We start from the raw sequence: 22312 nt of genomic DNA on the forward strand, positions 1-22312 counted from the left end.
TTCCAGTGGAAATAAGAGAAAACAAAATGGGAGAAGTTCTGAAAAGTTAATGAATTGTTCATTACTGGTAGATGGATGTTAGAAATTTTCTCCCCCAGAACTTGTCTTTTGAAAGATGCAATCTAAATGAAAGATTTATTCTTAAAATAAAAAAGAAAAAGACTTGTTTCTGTCTTACAATTTTTGTTTGTTCTGTTTGCTAGCATCTACTCTTAAAGAAGATCAGAAATCTCGAATAGAAAAAAATCTGATAAAAGTTCTAATGGTAAGTGGCAGAATTCCTGTAATCCTTTTAAATAATCTTGAGTGGTCATTGTTTAGTAACCTTCTTTTATTGTTATTTATGATCTTCTATCTGGATACAGAATGAAAGCCCTGATCCTGAACCCGATTGTGACACTGCTGCTGTGAAAGCATCACAAAAATTGTGGGCTGACCGTGTTTCCTTGGCAGGCAGTAATGTTTTTACAATAGAAGTCCAAGATTTTATACCATTTGGTAAGTAAGAAAGTAAATTTACATGAGATTATAAATTTTGATGTAGTTATAGCTTGAAAATAGCTAATTAGGAGAAAATATAAAATGTGTATTTTAAGCAAGCAACACTGAAGCTCTCATTTCATCACTGCTTTGTTCTTCATCTAAATTAGTAAGATAAGAAATTGTGAGAGAAGCCAGTGATCTCTTATCCTCAGTATGGATTACTAAAGATTAAATCCTTTGAGCATCATGTCTGAGGGGGCAAAAAACCTCTGAACTTCCAGCTGAGGCTGCCTTTAAACATTGTAGAAGTAGTAAACCCTTGCTTTTTGAAAGACAACAGTGTGGCAGAAGTGCTTTGAATTATGATTCTGAGGAGAGAGGGCAGATGTGGGCAAAGTAATACTCCCCATAGAAAGGGGGATGTGAGTGAGCATTTCCTGCAGAAGAAGTGTGTCTAAATGTACAGGATTATTAAGTGTCACAGCTTTCTATGACGGTGTTAGTAGCCAAATTTGTCCCACTTACATGCATCCAAAGTGTGAAGAGTATACAGAGAACAATCCTTACCACAATTATTCAGAGAGTGGAATTTAATGTCGTAATTTGTGTTTAACACTTGCTTCTTGGTGGGGGTTTTCTTGTTTTTTGTTTTTGTTTTTGTTTTTTTTTAATTCCAGTGCAGTGCAAAGCAAAATTTCTTGCTCCTAGTTTTCATGTTGATGTTCCTGTGCAGTTTGATGTATACTTGAGAGCTGATTGTCCTCATCCTATCAGGTTTTCTAAGCTCTGCATCAGTTTCAATAACCAGGTAACTATGTTCTATCTATCTATGACCTAGTGACAGAAGCAGGTGATAAGAATAGAATAATATTTATTAGTGTTTCTGAACATAAAAATTCAAAAGTTCTTTTCCAAAAATTATGTTAATATATAAGTTGAAAAGGTGGGGTGTTTTTTTACATTATCTATCACTTTTGACAAGTATATTGATACTGTGATAAAACTCCCAAATACAGTTTGATTAGTTTGTCTATCATATCTTTGTTTTTCTATGAAGCTCTCTGACGTTTCAGAAGGATCATTTTAATGTCTTATTTCTCTTGATGTTCTTACATAAAGTTACATTAATGTAATAGATACCTTGTGTCAAAGAATTGCATTGTAATTAACTTGAGAAGTCTAACTTCAGTAGTGTGAAAATTAGCAAGAACCCATATAGTTTGATCCAGCCTTAATATTTGCTATACTACCATTACTCTCTAAGGATGTCTTAAGTCTGGATTTATCAACTCTTTTCTCCACTTCTCCACTGTAGGATTACAACCAATACTGTGTGGTAGAAGAAGCCTATCAAAAAAGTGATATTCTAGAACAGTCATCGCAAGGAACAATGTGCTTAGTACCTGGAAAAACAAGGAAGTTCACTTTCAAATTTGTTGCAAAAACTGAAGATGTAGGAAAGAAGATTGAGGTTGGTGAATTTGTTTTGCACCTTTCTTACTCATGCTTACAGAGAACTCAAAACTGCAAAGTTGTCTCTCATCTGGCACCAGTTACTAATGCTACTGCCGTTCCAAATGTTTGAATTCTTGAAACTGAGTACCAAAAATTAGAGTAAATTTATTGACAATACCAAAACAAAAAATTATCACAAACTTAAGTATTGCTTCAAGTTTGTTTGTCTGTTTAAATATGTGTAATATGTTAAAAAAACAGTAATGGCAAGGAGTGCTATAGCACTATGGGATGGTAGGAAACTACAGAATGCTACCCTGCACACATGAGAGCATAGATACTTTTCCTTCCACTGTTTTGTTAAACGAAATCCTGGAGTAGTGAGGTGTATTCAGTCTGCAAAGCTGCCAGAAGTTTTTGGTGATATACAGGCATAATAAAGATGTGTGTGTTGGAAAACTATGTCCTCAGATCACCTCCTGTAAGAATACAGTTATTGGTATGTGTTTGAATTTGTGTCTGTCAGATCACCTCTGTGGATTTGATCCTGGGAAGTGAATCAGGCCGATGTGTGATTCTGAACTGGCGTGGAGGAGGTGGAGATGCTGCTTCATCTCAAGAAACATTGCAGGCAGCACGTTCCTTCAGGCGAAGACCTAAGCTTCCAGATAATGAAGTGCACTGGGACAGTTTGACTATTCAGGCAAGCACTATGTGAGTAAAAGCTTAAAAATACGTATGATGTATCATTGTGAGCCTCCTGTGAAGTCCTGATCACTGTGCTTGAAGAAGAAAGACTTGTTGGGGCTTCTTTAATATGAGCTTTTTTAATACATCTTTGCTTAACTGAGGATAAATGCTATCTTAATTCTTCATAACTTTTGAGGCTTCAGATAGCTAGAAGTACAGAAAAAGCTTGCATTAATCTCTGAGTATACCAGCTGTGCTTTCGTTCTCACCTTCACCAAGCTTCGCTCAGCAGACGTTTCCCAGGTTTTTCTACAGACTCGGTAGTGTTATTCCCTTACAAAAGCCATCGCACAAACAAAGAACGTCTAAGAAACTGCATTGGAAAATGATTATTAATGAACAGGCTAATGCTAAGTTAGATGTATTCAAAAGAATTAAATCTGATTGGTGAGGGTGCTTTTTTTCTTTCCTGGCAGAACATCTGAATCATTAATGCTTATTAGTGGGGTTCCAAATTGGTTTTATAGAGTTCTTCCCGTCATGTTGCTTTTCGGGAATCTCATGTCTTCTAGTTGAATAGGTCACCGGTTGTCAGAACTCTCTTAAACAGTAGACTATTTTAATCTCTTTTAAACTAGTCTTAAAAACTTGTTATTTAAAAAACATACGATAACCAAGTTTTTTCTCTTAAAGGATAATTTCTAGAGTGCCAAACATTTCTGTTCAACTCCGTCATGAACCTCCTGCCCTGACTAATGAAATGTATTGTTTGATTGTGACAGTTCAGTCACATGAGAAGACAGTGGCCAAAGATGTTAAGCTTACAGCAGGTTTAAAGCCAGGTATTTGGGGTTATTTTCTTTTAATCTAACAGTCTCCTAATTGATTCCTTGTTCTTAATGCAATGCAGAGAAGCAGTAATTAAGAGTCAAACCAAAATGAAAGTTGGGAATGATGAGATATTAGTGGTAAGAACAAGAGCTTACAGACTCATTCAGTTATGGTTATCTTAACCACTGCTTGTCAGCAGTGTTTATGTGGGTATTTTCAAAAGATAACTCTTTACAAGTGTGGAAGAAAACATAGAAGTTTTCTGTATTCCTTCGTAACCTTTTATTTAATTTACTCACTTATAACTAATTTTTTCTTTTCCCAAGAGGTAGATCTTTTTCTTGCTGAGGTGAAAGCATTAGACAGTGCTTTCTAAGTATAGTCTTTGTGGGTTTTCTCCCCCCCACCCACTCCTGGTTTTTTTCCCCCACCATGGACAGTGTGGTTTGGTTTTTAAAGCACTTGAAATTTAGGAAGTGATGGTGAACTGAGACAGTATTCCTTCAACTGAAAAGGAAAAAATGCAAATCCATGGTTAAGTCCTAGTTATTGCTATATAGTCCTAGTATGTAGTTATTGCTGACACTTTTTTCAATAAGTTATAGTTGGTATGCCTATTTGTAGCAATTATCCTAGAGGGTAAAAATAATTTCTAAGTCACTAGCACATAGGATGCAATATGTGCTGTGTACTCTGAAATAGAACCGCATTCCCTATATGGTTCATTAAAGTCAGTGAAGTGTTCTTTAAGCTTATTTAATTAGATGTTTGGGCTTGACTCCTAAAGCAGTGTTTAATAGTCAGTCTTCATTTCTCCCTCCCCCCTTCCCCCTGCCCTTGATCTTGACTCTTAACATGTGATATGCAAGGTCAGTGTGGGCTTCCTGATTACATTAAAAGAACAATTGACATGTGACATTTCTTTTGTAGGTAAGGTGATATATTTTTTCCCAGTTGCAACCCTTTGGAAAGATGTAGCTTGTTTTGCTGTGAAAATAGCCTATAATTGCAGTAATGCCATTATTCTAGTCAACATCTGACTGAAGAATGGTATCATTTAACATCTATACATTTCAATTTTTTTAATGTCTTTTCAACATGGATTTGGAAGAACAGTTTTCTAAAAAATGTAAAATCATTAAGCCATGCTCTTGAAAACAAAAGAATCACAGAATTGTGAAACTTGTGTTTTACTTTGTATAAAATACCAAGAAAAACTTTGATCACGTAATCATGTTGTGGTTTTGTATATGGTAGGGAACATCTAGATATGATTTCTGATTCTTGAGATTTTTTTTTTTTTTTTTTTTTTCCTGGCCTAAATAGATGAAACAAAAACCTTGCAGGATATGATCCCTCCAAGTCAGGTTTTGTCAAATCTATCCTCTGCTGGTACTTTTGAAAGCTTCCCTCAACCAAATGAACAACATTAATACCTTGAGTATCTTGGAATTTTTAGTTATTGCTTTCATGCTTCATTGATGTAAGCCTGGGTAGATGTAAAGACTGTTTTTAATCCTAGGCCAAGATGCCAACCTGACTCAGAAAACTCAGGTTACTCTTCATGGAACAGACACGTGTGATGACTCCTTTCCTGCCCTGCTTCCTGATATCCCTGTAGGAGACTTGCAACCAGGGCAAAAGGTGGAGGCTTAAAACCTTCTTCCTATGTGACAGTTAAGAGAACAGGGATCAGCTAATACAAGATTCTCAAAAAAGGAACTATATTTAGTTTTAAGATATCTGAGCGAATAAATGAAATACTTCTGGCATATTTTACCTATTGTTTACTGTCAGTTTATTTCTTTAGCTAGATCCCATTTCAGACTAAATTTGGGAATAAGGTGTGTTCTGGGATTGGTGATACAGCTGACATAAATAAGATGAGGTTGGTCTGAACTGTTACTTAAATGAACTACCTAATGGACAGTAGACAGTAGTCAGCAAGTGTGATTCAACATGGTAGAGCATCACATATGCAGGTGTTGCACCAAGCTGAAACTGTGACTAGTAAATTAGAAGTTGGGTGTATCATATATTACATAGTAATGGCTCTTTTTTTCTTGTACTGTTAAGTAACAGACAATCACCAGTAGCAAAGCAACTGGAGCTGTGCTACTTTGATTAAAATCATACACTGCATGATTAAGATCATGCACCGGAGGAGATTCTTTATGATCAAAATAATATCCATTCTGTTATTGCCCTCTTGGACCGAGTAAGATGACTAACAAATTTTGAACAACTTTAGGCCTAATTAGTGTATTTTAGGTATGGCTTGGCTTATGTTGTCTCCTTTATTTTCCAGCTGGAAAAACCAATATACATTCGTTGTGGAACAGTCGGTGCAAGAATGTTTCTGGTTTACGTTTCTTACTTAATCAACACTGTCGTTGAGGGGAAAGAAATTCTCTGCAAGTGCCACCGGGTAAGATGTAAAGATGCAGCAATTATTGGAGATACATTCATGAAATACAAGGAATATTCTCAATCTAAAGGCTGTAATTCTAAGTCTCTTAGAAGCATTTCTACTAGATAGAAAAAATGCCAAATCGGCAGTATGGTAGCCCAGTTCAGGGTGAGCAGCTTCATAAGTATAATCAGAAGAAAACCTTCCTATATTTGTTCTTAAAAAATAACTATAGATGCATATGGCTCTGAAGAGGACTTTGTTAAAACAGTGATTAAAACTAACTTTACATTAGTAGCCTTTGATATCAATAGCTAGTTCTGAAACTGAATATAACTTTTTCTCCCTCTTCTTCCCATCCCTATACAGGATGAAACTGTAACCATAGAAACAATATTTCCCTTTGATGTTGCAGTCAAATTTGTCTCCACAAAGGTACATGTTTGAAAAGCTGATATTTTGAAATTGCACCGCTTTCAATGGTTGCACTCCATTTAGTTAGAAACAGCCAGATCTTGTGTCTGTTTTTGACAGTTTGAGCACTTGGACAGAGTATTTGCAGATAAACCATTTTTACTGATGACAGACATCCTGAGTGCCTCTCCGTGGCCTCTCACTGTTGTAACCAGCCAGCTACAGCTGTCAGCTTCCATGACCCCAGTAGATCAACTGGAATCTTATGTGGAGAACGGTAAGTTTTCTTAGATTATGCTCACTATCAGGAGGATACTTTCTGCATAAGTTGGAAATAAAAGGGCAACATTTTAAGCAGCATTTGTTTATCAAACTCCAAATAGAGGAAAGCTACTTAATAATATAGTTGCTTGCCAGAACACAACGTAGACAAGTGTGCTTCACACAAGTTAGCAGTATGCTTCAAAATGTAGTTCTGCACTGGATCAAGTAAATGGACTTGAATGATAGATGGTAACCAAAACTCTGAATATAACAGATGTAAGGGAGCAGTACTTCTGATATGCAACTTCTTAGATATCCATATGAAAAGAGACTGAATATTTCCAGTGTTTATGGACTACATACACGTTCTGGAATGCAAACACTTTACCGTGTGATAGAGGCATCATCCAAAGTCTAAAGTGATCCATGTGCATGATTGCAGTCATGAAGCTGAAAAATGTGAAGCTAGTCAGGGTAGGCTATAAAGAACAGTTAGAAATAAGCATCTGCTAACACAATTTAACTTATCTGTAAGATTTTTTTTTTTACATTTAACTGATTTCAGCCTTTAAGAGTTCAGTATGTTAGCTTTAAAGCAATATAAATGGAGTACTTAGCAGTAGAGCTGATCCAGAATCTTCCAACAAGACATTGTCTCTGCATTTGCTGAGTCAGAGATGTGAAAATGTGTGTATTCTATCAAAATTTGGAATAAAACGAGGTGGTCTGGATTGCAGCCTGATTGTGGGGCAGCTGTCTACCCATGTAATAAAGAACTTGCAAGACTGTAGTTCCTTTTATAGATTCAAGGGTTACTTGGCAAAAAGCAATTATTTCCCAGGTCCTTTTGTCTTCAAACTATGAGATTTCATCTTTAACTCTGGCACCTTGTGTTTTGTGGCTTCTAGCTGATGCTCCTAAAGAGCTAACTGCCAGGAGGCGTGAACCCCCTCAGATAGCAGCTGTTCAGCTGTCCGCCTTTGGGTTGATTTTTATTTAATTTTTTTTCCTTGTAAGACTTAATAAATATTAATTATTATTTTGAATGATTGAAACACTTATGAGTACTTTTTAAAAAACCCACTCCAAATGAAAAGACACTACTTTTAGTTCATTGAGGGTGAGAGGGAAGTGGGGGGAAAAAAAAGTGAAAACTGAAAGCCAGTAGATTTTTCTTGTGTTCCCTCTCTTCTCCACTTGTCATCCATTTGAGTGGAAGAGAAATGTCTGTGTTCATTTTCATTTTAAAACATGAGAGACATTTGTGCTTGTGTCTTGGAATTTGCTGTGGGAGAAGCGTAGAATTTGAATTGCTATTATTTTGCTTTTTTTTGTGCATGAACTCTAAATCTGCAATGACTTGTTCTGTGTATACGTGAAAGATCTCATAACGCTGTTCAAAAAATAAACTGCCAGATACTTGTATATGTCACCCTTTTACATACTAGGATGCTTCACAATCTTTGTTGTATAGTTTGCAGAGCACTTCAAAGGCCTTTCTGCCTGAACACTTATGTTAGTGTCATATTGGATTTTTAGACTAGGTGGCTTCTGCAGGAATGATTACACTTTGATTTTAAACAAAATCTTGCTGATAGTTGTTTTACAGACAGGTGAGAGTGCCAGTGAGTGCTTTTGCCTTCGATGTCCTCCAGTTACTAATGCTAGCGGAGTGGCAACTGGATGTTATATCATTTCCTGGAAGAGGTAAGTATCTCTTGGCCTGGATGGGGAGAGGAGATAAGCTGACTTGTTTTTAGGGATGTTGATGAGTTGGGGTTTTTTGGGGGGACTGTGAGGGGGTGTTGGCTTTTTTTAGTTTTGCATCTTCCTGTAGCAAGCACTGTCTAGACTTTGGACCTTACTAATTCTTGCTTAGCTTGTTAGACTTTTCAGTAAATACATATCTCACTTAAGAGATAAATATTATGTGGCTATGGTTTTAACATTCTGTGAAGCTGTCTTTGTAAGATCTGATGTCAATTAGAGAGCTGTTTTGTCACCTTCTACTCCCTGTTTTCTTCAGTCATGAAATACTTCACTTGAGAAGTCAAGTCAAAGGAATAGTTTTGTGATGGAAACAAACAAACTTTTTAAATGGGAAAACAAACTGTTTTCAAGACAAATGTTGAGATATATCTTTCTTCTAGTTTGCTTTTATTTAGTTTTAGAGCTGTTTAGTGTTCTCACTCGTCTTTGCTATTTTATCTCCACAGCACTTCTTTTGCTCACTTCAAACAATCCAATGTAAGGATTTAGGATTTCTTTCCATGACTGAAATGACTATAATTTTAGTTAAGTCACATAAGTGATGTTTTTTTGATGTACTCACTTGATACTTTGTTGTTTAACTTTCCACGTGATCTGTGTTTTACTTTTTCCTGCAGAAGTTCACCTGTGGAAAGTGTACCTGTTGTTAATACAGTCATCACTCTACCACATGTGATTGTAGAAAGCATTCCTCTCCATGTTAATGCAGGTAATATTAATTTGGCAACATATATGTCCCTGTTAAAGTTTTTGGTTTTTTAGGACTGCCAAAGTTTTACAGCATCCAGAGCTTGCATTTACCATAGCAAAAGACAGCAAACTGGTGCTGGATATTATGGAGCTAGTGAAATGCATAATCACTTAGACTGCCTCGAGTCTTGTCCCTCTTTACCCTCTTCAACTCGAGGGAAGACTGGAAGGTAGTTACATTAATGCATTCTCTTAAAAGCTGTCAATAGATCAACCTGTGTTACGTGGCAGCACAGAGACCAGAGTTATTTCTGCTGATGTTACATTCCCAGTAGGTTTCTCTAGACACCTATGGCAAGAATTGTTCCATCCGCCCATGACTTGGCTGCATCTTAGGAAAGAAACAGCCTGAAGAATTGGAGCTGCTTGCGGGCAGGTGAACTGTTTCCCTTCTGGCACTTCACCTGCACAAGAGCAGAGGGGGAGTGGAGAGCTCGCTGAACGCACAGAACTCCTGTGCTTTCCTCCGTTCATGTTCATTTGTACTGAGACTCTTCCACCATCTTTTCCTGTTACATTCTGAAGGAGCTTCCTGACAGTATCTGACAAGATTTTGGTAAGCTGAAAATGCTCAGCAGCAACCAAAGTGATTTCCTAACTAGCATTCCTGGGCAGTGTTAGCAGTTAGGTTTTGTACCTAGATGTTGAAGAAGTGTAACTGAAAAGTTGTAATAAATTTCTTCAATCTTTCTCTGAAAAAACTTGTCAGAAAGGCTTCAGATGTCTAGTTATTGTATCTTCAAACTTTTCACTGCTCTTTGCGATAGACTTTGAGATGGAACTTTAAAATGTATTCTGTATTTGAGATTAGTTTTTTTTCCTAAAGATCTGCCGTCATTTGGTCGAGTTCGAGAATCCCTACCTGTCAGATATCACCTGGAAAATAAGACCACCTTAGTCCAGGATGTGGAGGTGTCAATGGAACCCAGTGATGCCTTCATGTTCTCTGGCCTTAAACAGGTAAAAAATTCTCACATCTACTGATCCTGCTGGCTTATCTGGTAGGGAATAATACATTGATTAGACTTAGATGTGCAGAGAGGACAAACTCATTGTTTTTTAGATGTTTAAAGTATGTTAAAATCTGTCTGGAAGAACACATGGATTCAGGCTCCATTCAAGGAAGGGCTAAATGGAAGCCTGACTAGGAGCTGTTTGTCATACTGTTTAGGGGTAACATGGTGTTTCAGTGTAGAAGAAATAGTTTAACTAGAATAGCAAAGTATCACAGAATCACAGAATTGTCTAGGTTGGAAAAGATCTTGAAGATCATCCAGTCCAACCATTAACCTAACACTGACAGTTCCCAACTACACCAGATCCCTCAGCACTATGTCAACCTGACTCTTGAACACCTCCAGGGATGAGGACTCCACCACCTCCCTGGGCAGCCCATTCCAACACCTAACAACCCGTTCTGTAAAGAAATGCTTCCTAACATCCAGTCTAAACCTTCCCTGGTGCAATTTGAGGCCGTTACATCTTGTCCTGTCGCTTACTGTTTGGTTAAAGAGACTCATCCCCATCCCTCTGCAACCTCCTCTCAGGCAGCTGTAGAGAGGATGAGGTCTCCCCTCAGCCTCCTCTTCTCCAGACTAAACCCCCCCAGTTCCCTCAGCTGCTCCCCGTACGACCTGTGCTCCAGACCCTGCACCAGTCCGTTGCCCTTCTCTGGACACGCTCGAGTCATTCAATGTCCTTTTTGGGGTGAGGGGCCCAAAACTGAACACAGGAATCGAGGGGCGGCCTCACCAGTGCCGAGTACAGGGCTCAGATCCCTTCCCTGTCCCTGCTGGCCACGCTATTGCTGACACAAGCCAGGATGCCATTGGCCTTCTTGGCCCCCTGGGCACACTGCTGGCTCCTGTTCAGCCGGCTGTCAATCAGCACCCCCAGGTCCCTCTCTGACTGACAGCTCTCCAGCCACTCCTCCCCAAGCCTGTAGCGCTGCTGGGGGTTTTTGTGGCCCAAGGGCAGCCCCCGGCATTTGCCCTCAGTGAAACTCCCCCAGTTGGGCTCAGCCCATGGCTCCAGCCTGTCCAGGTCTCTCTGCAGCCTCCCTGCCCTCGAGCAGATCAACACTCCCACCCAACTGGGTGTCATCTGCAAACTGACTGAGGGGGCACTTGATCCCCTCGTCTAGATCATCAATAAAGATGTTAAACAGGAGTGGCCCCGAAACCAAGCCCTGGGGGACACCACTTGTGACCGGCTGCTAGATGGGTTTAACTCTGTTCCCTGCAACTCTTTGGGCCCAGCTGTCCAGCCAGTTTTTTACCCAGCAAAGTGTGGGCCCATCCAATCCATGAGCAGCCAGGAGAACACTGTGGGAAACGATGTAAAAGGCCTTGCTAAAGTCAAGGTAAACAACATCCACAGCCTTTCCCTCATCCAGTAAGCAGGTTGCCTTGTTGTAGAAGGAGATCAGGTTTGTTAGGCAGGACCTGCCTTTCATAAACCCATGCTGACTGGGCCTGATCCCCTGGTTGTCCGTTATATGTTTTTTAATGGCACCCGAGATGACCTGCTCCATGACCTTCCCTGGCACTGAGGTCAGACTGACAGGTCTATAGTTTCCTGGATCATCTTTTCTTGTAGATGGGTTTCATGTTTGCCACCCTCCAGCACAATGGGGCCTCCCCAGTTAGCCATGACTTCAGGTGAATCATGGACAGCGGATTGGCGAGCACATCTGCCATCTCCCTCAGCACCCTTGGGTGTAACCCATCCGGTCCCACAGACTTGTGTGCATCCAAGTGGTGCAGCAGGTCTCTGACCACCTCCTCTTCAACTGTGCTGCCCTCAGTCTGCTTCCCCTCCCCATCTCCCAGCTCCTGAGGCTGGGTGTCCAGGGAACAGCCAGTTCCACTGCTAAAGACTGAGGCAAAGAGGCGTTGAGCACCTCAGCCTTTTCCTCATCCTTAGTTACCATGTTTCCTTCTGCATCCAGTAAGGGAGGGAGATTTTCTCTAATCCTCCTTTTGCTGTTAATGAATTCATAGAAACATTTTTTGTTATCCTTAACAGCTGTGACCAAGTTGAGCTCTAGCTGCGCTTTGCCTCTCCTAATGTTCTCCCTGCACAGCTTCACTACATCTTCATAGTCTTCATGAGAGACCTGCCCCCTCTTCCAAAGGCAATAGATTCTCCTTTCGTTCTTGAGATCCAGCCAAAGGTCCCTGTTTAGCCAGGCCGGTCTCCTTCCCCGCCTGCTTGTTTTCTGGCACACGGGAACAGCCTGCTCCTGTGCCTTCAAGACTTCTCTCTTGAAGTATGTCCAGCCTTCCTGGACTCCCATTTCCTTCAAGGCAGCCTCCCAAGGGATTTTGGTAATCAGTCTTTTGAACAGGTCAGAGTTAGCCCTGTGGAAGTCTAAGGTGGCAGTTTTACTAACCTCTCTCTTTGTTTCTTGAAGGATCGAAAATTCAATCATCTAATGATCACTGCACCCTAGACGGCCTCCAGCCTTTACTTCCCCCACAAGCTCTTCCCTGTTCACAAGGAGCAGGTCCAGGAGGGCACCTTCCCTGGTCGGTTCACTCACCAGCTGTGTGAGGAAGTTATCCTTCGCACATTCCAGGAATGTCCTGGATTTTTCCCTCTCTGCTGTGTTGTGTTCCCAGCGGATATCAAGGAGATTTAAGTCCCCCACAAGAACAACAGCAAGTGACCACGAGATTTCTCCCAACTGTTTATAGAAAGCTTCATCCACCTCACTGGTTTGGTTGGGGGATCTAAAGCAGACTCCCATAGCAAGATCTGCTTTATTGGTCCTTAAATTGGACCCTTTATTGGTCCGAACACTCTCAACCCTGCTATCACTATACTTTTCTGAGCTGTCATAGCATTCTCTTACATACAGGGCCACTCCACCACCTCTCCTTCCCTGTCTGTCCCTCCTGAAGAGTTTGTAGCATCTATTGCAGCACTCCAGTCGTGTGAGGCATCCCACCACGTTTCTGTTATAGCTGCTATGTCATAGTTCTCATGCTGCATCATGGCCTCAAGCTCCCCCCGTTGCTCATACTGCGTGCATTGGTATAGATGCACCTGAGGTGAGCTAGTGAATCCCAACACCTTTTTGTGAGCGTGGGCCCCATCCCCTACCAGACCCTTCTCAGGTGCTTCCACAGTTCCTAAACATCTTTCCCTTCTCTCAAATGAAGTGGCAGAGGGAGAGCTCTCACCAGTCCACCATCCTTCAAGCCTTGACATGGTTCCCTTGAGGTTGTTCCTAACATGCCCAGTTCTCTCCCCATCCCTCCTCATATCTAGTTTAAAGCCCTGTCAATAAGCCCTGCTAACTCCTGCCCCAGAATCCTTTTCCCCCTCTGGGACAGCTGCATCCCACCTGTCCCATTTGTTGCCAGCAGACCAGGTGCCTTATAAACCTTGCCATGGTCAAAGAACCCAAAATTCTGATGGTGGCACCAGTCTCTGAGCCACATGTTAATCAGATGTGTTTTTCACCCTCTTTCAGTGGTTTTCCCTTCCACTTGAGGGACTGATGAAAACATGACCTGAGTTCCCAAGCCTTCAATTAGCCAGTTCAATTAGTTGCATTCTTTCCAACTTCAGAAAGTAAACAGTGTATAAATGGAAAGTAAACAGAGGACTACGTTTGGTCACAGAACTTAACTGTATTTGTGGCTTTTTTATATTCTTTAAGGTCCGATTAAGAATTCTTCCTGGCACACAGCAGGAAATGTTGTATAACTTCTATCCTCTGATGGCTGGATATCAGCAGTTACCATCTCTTCATGTTAACTTGCTGCGATTCCCAAACTTCACTATTGAGTTGCTCAGACGATTCATACCGACACACATTTTTGTAAAGGTAAGACTGTGGGAAGGGCCTAGTGTTTAAAGGTTCCCTGTGGGGCTGCTCAGTTTCTAGGGTCTACCACTGCAGCTCTATTCAAACCTGAGTGTTTCTAAGTGGACTCAAATGGCCATCTTGTAACAGAGTTAACTTGCTTTGAAAAATCTTGGGTTGTGCACTGGTGTTGTCAAAATCCTTAAGAAATTGTTTAAGTGCAACAGGTATTTAGTTACCAATAGACAAATTAGCTGAATGTGCTTAGCCTGTCCCTTTTACTCCATGTCTTTACTCTGTAAATTGAGTTTTAAAGTTATCTGTATTTTGACCACAAGGGAGTGAGCTAAATGTAATTAAAGACTTTATACCATAATTTGTAGCACTTTTGAAAAGAAGTGTTTGAGCAACCCATATAACTATGTTCAGAAACACTGTAGCATCCCACACCTCCCTAAAGAAATTCTAAAGCCACATCCTTTTAGTGAATTGATCAGTCCAGATATTTTTTCAGTAGGTATGACTCAAAACAATTCAATCATGTAGTGAAAAATACATCACAGGCCCCTTTTGACTTTTTAAGAATCATTTCAATCCAGTTGCCCAAAACAATGCTTTCTCATTCCACTGCTGCTGTCTCCAACATATTGTGTTCACTTTTTAGTCAGACTCTTAGCAAGCAAGAACCCTGAAGAGTTTGTTTATATGACTTGAAATAGACTTGTTCAGACATCTGTAATCCTGTTTCCAGGAAACAGGCCTGGCATTCTCTCAATTTTTGTTTTAGCCAAAAGAGATAGGCAGAATTTACTTTTTGCATATGTTGTCAATCAGTGGCTCTTCTAGATTGCTTGTCAAGATGTTCTCCTAAGTCAGTACAAAAGGCTTTTTTCCTCAAAAGCATGGTATTCTAAATGCTCCTGTGGAATCTCTCAGGCTTCAGAGTTCTTTGCTTTTGCTTTGGAGTTGTCAGGACCTCAAAAAACCTTATTGTAAGGATGCCTTTCTTTAAAACTTCCTTCTTGCTCTCTTCCACATCTAGTGATTCTGCTTAAAATTTCTCCCAGAAACTGTCAGTCTCATTCCTGTTTTATGCATTGATACTTATCAACTTTTCATACTGCAGTAGTACTTGGAACTCTGATCAGCCAGGCCTTGTGTTAGGCTGTCCAAATGTGTACAGAGTTGCCCTTGGCATTTAATTGGGCAGGTAAGGAGCTGGGGCCTCTACCAAGTGCTCACTGGGCCAAACTGAAACTTCAGTTAGATGTCCTGTGTGTGTGCTACTATTGGAAACCATTAGGAATAAAGATAAGCTTAACGTTACGCTTGTGTACCAGAGCTACTTTGATCAACACAATGTATTGCAAAGTGAGGTTTATAACAGCCTTAGTCTTTTATGTGTGTGAGGTGGTGTTTTGGGGGTTTTTTAATTCTCTGTCTTTATTTTCTTAAAGCCTCAGGGTCGTCAAGCAGATGGTAACTCGATTGCACCTGAATAACTGAGACCTGTACCTCTGCACTTAAAGAAAATGGGATGTTGCACAGAGTATGTAAAGCTCACTTTGGAAACATGGCTTTGATCAAACCATAAGAATTAAATTTTATTTTTCAATTACAACTCTCAGCAAACTAATGTTTTAGAAAACCTTAGTCTTTCACAGACTTTCTTTAAGGAATAAACGTATGGGGAAAACTTGGTGCTTTATTTAACAGGAACATTCTTTTGAAGTTAACTTTGAATGTCAAACTCTTAAAAGTATTATTAAGGCATATAAATGTTTTGAGTATTTAAGTGAAGAAATGCTAATTCATGTGACCAAAACCAAAATTTTCTTAATTAACAGTAAGCTGAAGTACAAAGGTTGTACTTAACCAAGATTTAAAGCATTGAAAATTACTATCATTTACAGAAGTTTGTTCTATGCCACTTGCATTGAGGGCAGAACAGGGTGTGCAGTAGCACAGTAAACTACAAATGGTAATGCTGTACTGTTGGAATTGAGTGGTTTACTAGTTCTTTAAAAGCATAAATCTAAAAGGCACTATTTCTCCTATGTAAGCCATACATCCAAATTTGAATTCAGCATCTAGCCTAATGAACAGAGAGATTAATTCATTGCAGTTGGATTATTCAACCTGAAGCTGATACATGGTTTTGAATTACTTTTACACACACAGCTTCCAGATTAAAGATATGTCTTGGTAGTCTCCTGCTGTGTGAAGTTAAGGAATGGACATCCTACTGTTGTACAGCTCTGGATGAACTGGCGTTTAAAATACAGTAAACCCTGTATATATAAAAATGCATTGTGAAAACCTCAGTTGTTTAACTTTCTGAATAACTGCATTTTGATTGTTTGGGAAATACCTGTTTTATTGTTAAAGTTAAGTTCTAATAAACAGCTTGTAACAGAGTACTTCTGAAACTGTGTCCTTAACTGCATTGTTTTCACAGCTGTTGTTTCATTACTCTGGTCTGTCCTGCAGGCTGATAGGTTCATTATGGCACTGAAGTCCAAAATAACAGCTATAATACTTGGAGAGAAGCATTAGAGAAGCATGTAAACATTCCTTACCAGTGAAAGGACTGTAGGCTAAATGGCAGTCCTGAAAAAATATGCATGAGTATATACAGCTTTTCCATGGAGTGCAGATATAGTCATATTATGAAATTTGTTCAGTGTATAGTAGGGGAAGAGATGACGGCTGACAAACCATGCCGGGAAGAACAAATGAAACCTTCCTTATTCTTTGCCTAAATATCATGAACTAAGGTGGCAGTCATGGAATAAGTGTCTTATCTCTTTTTTTTTTTTTTTAAAGTGGAAAATGTATTTCACTTCCAGATTATTTTTTTTCCTTCTTCTAAGTAGCCACTCAGATTACAGCAACTCTGGCACCTCTGCTCCTGCTTCTTAAAAGACATGTTGATGCAAGTGGTGTAAGTGTTCAGTGGAGAACTGGGGTGCCTTTTTTCCTCCCCTGAAACAGTCTAACAGCAAAATAGTGATTTGCATTCCTTTGAGAAAGGGGATGGCATAAAATGCTTTCATGGTTACAATGATATTAAAGTCTTAAGTGAATTGTGTAAATAGGTTTCTACTTAAAATGGTGAGTAGTAAAAGTAGGAACTATATAAAAATAGTACAGAAATACAGAAATGAAAACTTAATCTCACACCATGGAAAAATTGCTCGCTACTTTGCCATAGTTGGAATTTCTATTCTTTTTTTCATTTGCGAAGAGAATCTTTTCTTGTTCTGTGTGATCTTATTGTAGCTGTAAATACTACAAAGCAAAGATTTTTGTCTTAGTTGTCTGTAAAGTGCTAGGCACACCTTTTATGCTATGTAAATGACTGATGTGAATGAAAACATGCAGCAAGCAGGAACCACCTTGTTAAAAATGCTTGAGAAGTGATTAATGATGACTATCTTCCTGACTCATAAGACTCTAATGCTGAGGGGAATGTTTGTGATTCATAAACCAAATCCCTTTGGAAGTCTTGAGGAGATACACTGAAATATATATGCCCTTTTTAAGTACAGTTTTTTATCGTTTACTGTATTTTGATGAGCACCATTCAAACTTCAACATATACTACTTATACATAGTCTGTTTTAATTGGAACTAATTAAGCATCAAAGAAAAGAGAAACTACTTTTAGACTAGTTTAAAAATAGCTTTCAGGGGAAAAAAGTTTGAGATCAACATGTTCAGACTGCTAATGAGCTGGAGGCTGAGCCCTAGCAGTATTGTTTCCTCCCCTTTTACGCTACCAGGTGCGTGAGAGGGGAGGAACATGTCCCATCCCCTCAAGATCTCCTGGCCTACACTGAAGTCTGGAGCAAAGAAAGATACTCTATATAATTTCTTCATCGCTTGTGACCACTAAACTCTAGTTATAAGAAGTTCAGGAGAAGTGAAGGATTAAAAGAAAGGTTTTTAATCCTGATCAGTTCTTAGCATCTTGCATGATGTCTTCTTAGATTGTTAATTTATACAGGGGTTTTGCAGGTTCTGCCAGCTTTCTTTTTTTGCAGGTTCTGCCAGCTTTCTTTTTTTGCAGGTTCTGCCAGCTTTCTTTTTTTGCAGGTTCTGCCAGCTTTCTTTTTTTGCATGTCCTAACAAACAAGACGCTTCCATGCTTTCTCTGCCTTTACTTGGGAAATTGGAAGTCTCTAGGTAGGAATACTTCCACCTTATCAGTCACTTTGAATGGTTTGAGGTTGCCATGTGTAGAGTAGGAAGAAGAAAAAAACATATCAAAAGCACCTCGTTCCTTAAACCTGCTCTGTTACTCCCTTTTCCAAGAAACAATGAGCTCCTGCTCCTTCATGTCTTTTCAGTGAAGAAGTTAGTCTAAAGGAGAGCAACAGTGAGTGTGGATATCCTAGCCCAACCTACCTTCCCAGTCCTACTCCAGGGATGCTTTTGACAAGAGACTGATAGTGCTGATAGTAGTAGTCTCTGCTCTATTGCAAGGACTAAGCATTTCACCTGATTAACCGAAGTGGAGAATGGAGACCTGTGCAGGACTTGTGACTATGTGTGTTCAGCTTTCTCAAATTCTGGATAGTTACACAGATTGCGTAAGAGGATAGATAAGAGGAAAAAAGTTTCAGCTGCTTTGAGGCTTCTGGTAAAATAAATCCTAGTATTTTTTCAGGTTGTTGTTGTGGGAGTTTTGGTTGTTGTTTTTTTTTTTAAATGAGGTATGAGCAAACCCCAGGGAAGTGTTAAGTGCCACCTATGACCTGTTTAATCCTGGTAAACTCAAGGGCTAGTATGCTGGGCTATACTTCTGTGTGGTCTCCAAAAACAATTGGTGACTTCAGATAATATCGAAAAGATACTGGAAAAAAAAAAAGGTGACTTCAGATAATATCAATACACACTGGTCCTGAAATATGCAAACTGGTCAAAACTTATCCCAGGTGTTCTGCTCTGCTTCTGAGATGTCATCTCTCTCTACTGGCAAGGATGCCATCCTGGTGGAACGTGACTGCCCTTCCTCTGCTGGCGGAGGGGGGTCAGCAGGAGGGAGGTCCACACTTCTCAAAAAGATCACTTGAAGGTTCCCTTCAAACCCAGGCAGTGTGCTTTCTTGCTCGCTTACCTGTGTAGATAGGTAGTACTTGCTTCCAGAGATCACTGTGACCTTCTGTTTGATCTCGTTTATGTTGTTGTATTTCCTGATATGTTTTTTTCATCAAAAGTTCTGCAAGCTTTCTCCAGAATGAGCTCTGATTTTTGCAATTAGGCAGGGAACTAATTCGTCTGCTGCCTTTCCTGGATCCCAGAACTCTACGGCTAAAATGTCCTTTGCACCTTGGATGCCAGACATGTCGTAGCTTTCTGCTTGTTCAGGGCAAAGCACACCTGGGAAAACCTTTATTTTGTTTCTACTGCAGATTGCATTGGGACCTGCTGTGAGATTGTGCCTGTGGATTTCTGTGATAAAAGCCTGCTCTGAGAGAGCTCCCTCAGTCTCTGGACTAGGAGGGAATACTGCTTGGCATTGCCCTGCATGGGAATGTGTATAGGTACTCTCCTGCTGTGGAAATACCTAGGCATGGTGCAGGACTCGGAGAAGTTTCCAGTTTTAATGTAGCTCTGAGACTTGTCTTTGTTTCCTCTGCAGAGACCAGTGGAGACCGTTCAGTGTCCCCTGCAGCATGACCAGGCATAGGGACAACAGCTCACAGGAGAAAGGATGGTTACCTATCAGTTAACTGTGGCTTCTTCATGGTGTGTAACTCGTGTGCATGATCACATACATGGGCATGTGAAAGATGGTAGCTCGCTCTTTCTCCTCTATTTCAAAGTCCTTCTGGGAGAAAGCAATTCTGACCCTTCTAGACAATTCATCTAAAAGAGCTCTGTTCCTTTTTTTATCCAATTTCTGAACTGCCTCTTCTTTCGCACACCAAGGGCTGTCATCCAGAGCTGGGAAAGCCTCCCACCTTGGTGGACACATATCTGGTCATATATCTTAAAGCCCCTCAGGTTAGAAGTAACAAATCTTCCTCACCTTCTACTGCAGAAGGCTTCACGTTTGTTGTCTTGTTGCCAGTGGAACTTCATTTCACAGTGCAGCATGTCACATTAGGGTAGACCTGAGCATGATAAGCTAAATGAAAAAGAATAAGCTTGACTAATCTTGTTTGTCCTTTATCTTTGCAAGCCTTACAGAAGCAGTTTTAATTTGGGGGGAGGTGAGGAAGGAGCATATGTTGCAAATACTAATGGGAATAAATCAGATTTTAAGAAAGCAAAACTCTACATTTCTCAGTGTTGTCATTTTTCTTACTTCCAGAGAGATGTCAAGTGCTGGATAACTAAACCCAGGCATGTATATATTTAAATAAATCTTTTGGGCATTTAAAAAAATCTATTTAAGATAGTAGAAATTCCCTCACCTGAACAGAATGTAAATATTTTATTCTAGCTTTTTCAATAAAATTATGTCAAATTTCCTTGCCAGATCTCTAGATAATTTGCTGGGGAACATGATATTGTGCAAAGGCAATGAAGTTTATATAGCCATGCTGATAGGATGTGTTGTATCAATGCAAAACTATGTTAAATATGCATGCTAGTTACTGTAGTCTGAACTTGTTGGTGGGACAGGGAGATCAGGAAGTCAAAAATTTCTCCCTGGAAAGTAAATGTAAACCTGTAGCTGTCACTTTTTTGCCTGAATTTAGGAGTTGCTACATAGTATTTGATTCCACTGGGACATTTGAAGCTGACCTTCAGGCTAAGATTTCAGTTATTCTTTCTAAAAGTTTAACTCTTCATCTTCAAACAGTATTTGTACTTTAGAGCATGCACATACTTTCTCCCTGTAAACCATTTTGCATACAAATGTTCAGCTTTTCTGTCTTATCTGCATGCTTTAGCAATTACTGTGGTTTTTTGAGTATTTTAAAGTCATTAAAGGAAAAGCTTGAACTTTTAAAAATATTTGGTTTCCCATACTTAAATATTTTTTTGAGTACCAGTACTTAAATTATTAATTTCCCAAACTATTTTAATAAGTAACTATATGTAATGTGTTGAATCCAGATGGTTCTTATTATGTATATATACATACGTGTATATGTACATGCACCTATGTATGCTAGTGAAATAAATAAATTCCAGTAAAAAGCAATGAATACCCAAATGAGGATAAAACCCTTTGTATTTCAGTTCTCTGACCTGCACAGAAGATATTCCATTAGCCTGCTACATGGGATGAACTTAGCCTGATTTTTCTGCACCATTTGATTTCATGATGCCGTATTAGAAATCTTCTTGCCACCTATTTTTGTGGGTGGTAGGAGTGACTGCCTTGCAGCCTCAGCTGGGGCTATTGAAAGTACCTGCTTCAGCCCTAAACAGTAAGCAAAACCATGGAGATGCTTCACAGCAGTCAGTACACTGTCTCTCCCAGAGTCACCAGCTATAAGCCTGGCGTAAGCATATATGTACACACGCGTGTGTGTATATATAAATATATATATATATATATAAACAGACATCCTCTGTTTTGTTATTGATATCAGAGAATCCCACCTTAACATCTCCTGGAAGTTCGGTACCCAGACATACGTGGTCAGTAACAGATTCCCTGTAAGAGCTGTGCTCTCTCAAGACAGTCCACAAGTGACAAAACAAACAGCTGTAATAAATATCAAAACATATACGGTAATCACAGATGGAAGGAAATTAGAAATGACTTGAAAATATTAGAATTCTTACTATTTGGTTTTTCGTGTGATGGTTTTTGTGTGGGCCAACATTAGGAAGCTAAAACCAAAACAAAGATATTTTAGTCCAGTTTTCAACTACCAGTCTCTTTATAACAAGGAAAATGTTAATTATTCTCTACTGCTACAAAATAACCTGTTTATAAGACGTTTGCCTGGCTAGGAGGTTGCAGAGAGGTCAGACAAACGTTATCTTTTAATGAAGTCTCTCTCTCAGGGTCACTGCTCCTCCACTGAAGACTTTTATGTAGGTAACATAACAATTGCCTGCATTAATTTATGACCTTGAAGATACTCATCACTCAGAGTGGATTTGCACTTGAGAAGTTCTTAGTTCAAATATGCTTATAGCCCAGGAATGAAGGGGATGCTGATAAGAATGATTAATGAATTCAGTGAATGAGTTTTTAAGTAGTGAGCGAGTAATGCTCTTATTCCCGTCAGCCAGGTACTGCTGAGTACACAGGATAATTTTAGCAGAAATGTTTTTCTATTTCCTAGGTCAGTTACATGTCCCTAAGAGGCTGTGCTCTTTGCAGGAGTGACACGATGCTGCTTCACTGCAGAAAGGAGCTGTGCCTATTTGCACACAGGGGAATCTGGCATGATTCTATTTGTGCCAGGGTTACCCCATGGGATGAAATGTGCACTGCTGAGCAAAGCATGTGG

General features: G+C 39.7%; 1 protein-coding gene across 4 annotated transcripts in view; it reads left to right on the forward strand.

Moving 5' to 3' along the window:
• Positions 1-20728, forward strand: part of TRAPPC11 (trafficking protein particle complex subunit 11) — a 35874-nt gene extending 15146 nt beyond the window's left edge. Inside the window, exons 15-32 of one of the 4 annotated variants that reach the window (XR_012633615.1) lie at positions 204-265; positions 366-498; positions 1161-1291; positions 1799-1954; positions 2465-2652; positions 3322-3470; positions 4982-5103; positions 5768-5887; positions 6239-6304; positions 6404-6560; positions 8146-8254; positions 8935-9026; positions 9894-10027; positions 13737-13904; positions 15341-15432; positions 19531-19637; positions 19821-19895; positions 20206-20728. Coding sequence is in view for 2 of the 4 variants with exons in the window: in XM_074905805.1 (XP_074761906.1) it covers positions 204-265; positions 366-498; positions 1161-1291; positions 1799-1954; positions 2465-2652; positions 3322-3470; positions 4982-5103; positions 5768-5887; positions 6239-6304; positions 6404-6560; positions 8146-8254; positions 8935-9026; positions 9894-10027; positions 13737-13904; positions 15341-15385 (1832 nt within the window). In the remaining 2 variants the exon portion in view is untranslated. Of the gene's footprint in view, positions 1-203; positions 266-365; positions 499-1160; positions 1292-1798; positions 1955-2464; positions 2653-3321; positions 3471-4981; positions 5104-5767; positions 5888-6238; positions 6305-6403; positions 6561-8145; positions 8255-8934; positions 9027-9893; positions 10028-13736; positions 13905-15340; positions 16304-19530 lie in introns of those variants that run through there. The other 3 variants (XR_012633616.1, XM_074905805.1, XM_074905804.1) reach the window with 3 other exon arrangements.
• Positions 20729-22312: the final 1584 nt, after the last annotated feature.

This window comes from Athene noctua, chromosome 4, assembly GCF_965140245.1.
Source record: "Athene noctua chromosome 4, bAthNoc1.hap1.1, whole genome shotgun sequence".
In the NCBI taxonomy this organism is placed as follows: Eukaryota; Metazoa; Chordata; class Aves; order Strigiformes; family Strigidae; genus Athene; species Athene noctua.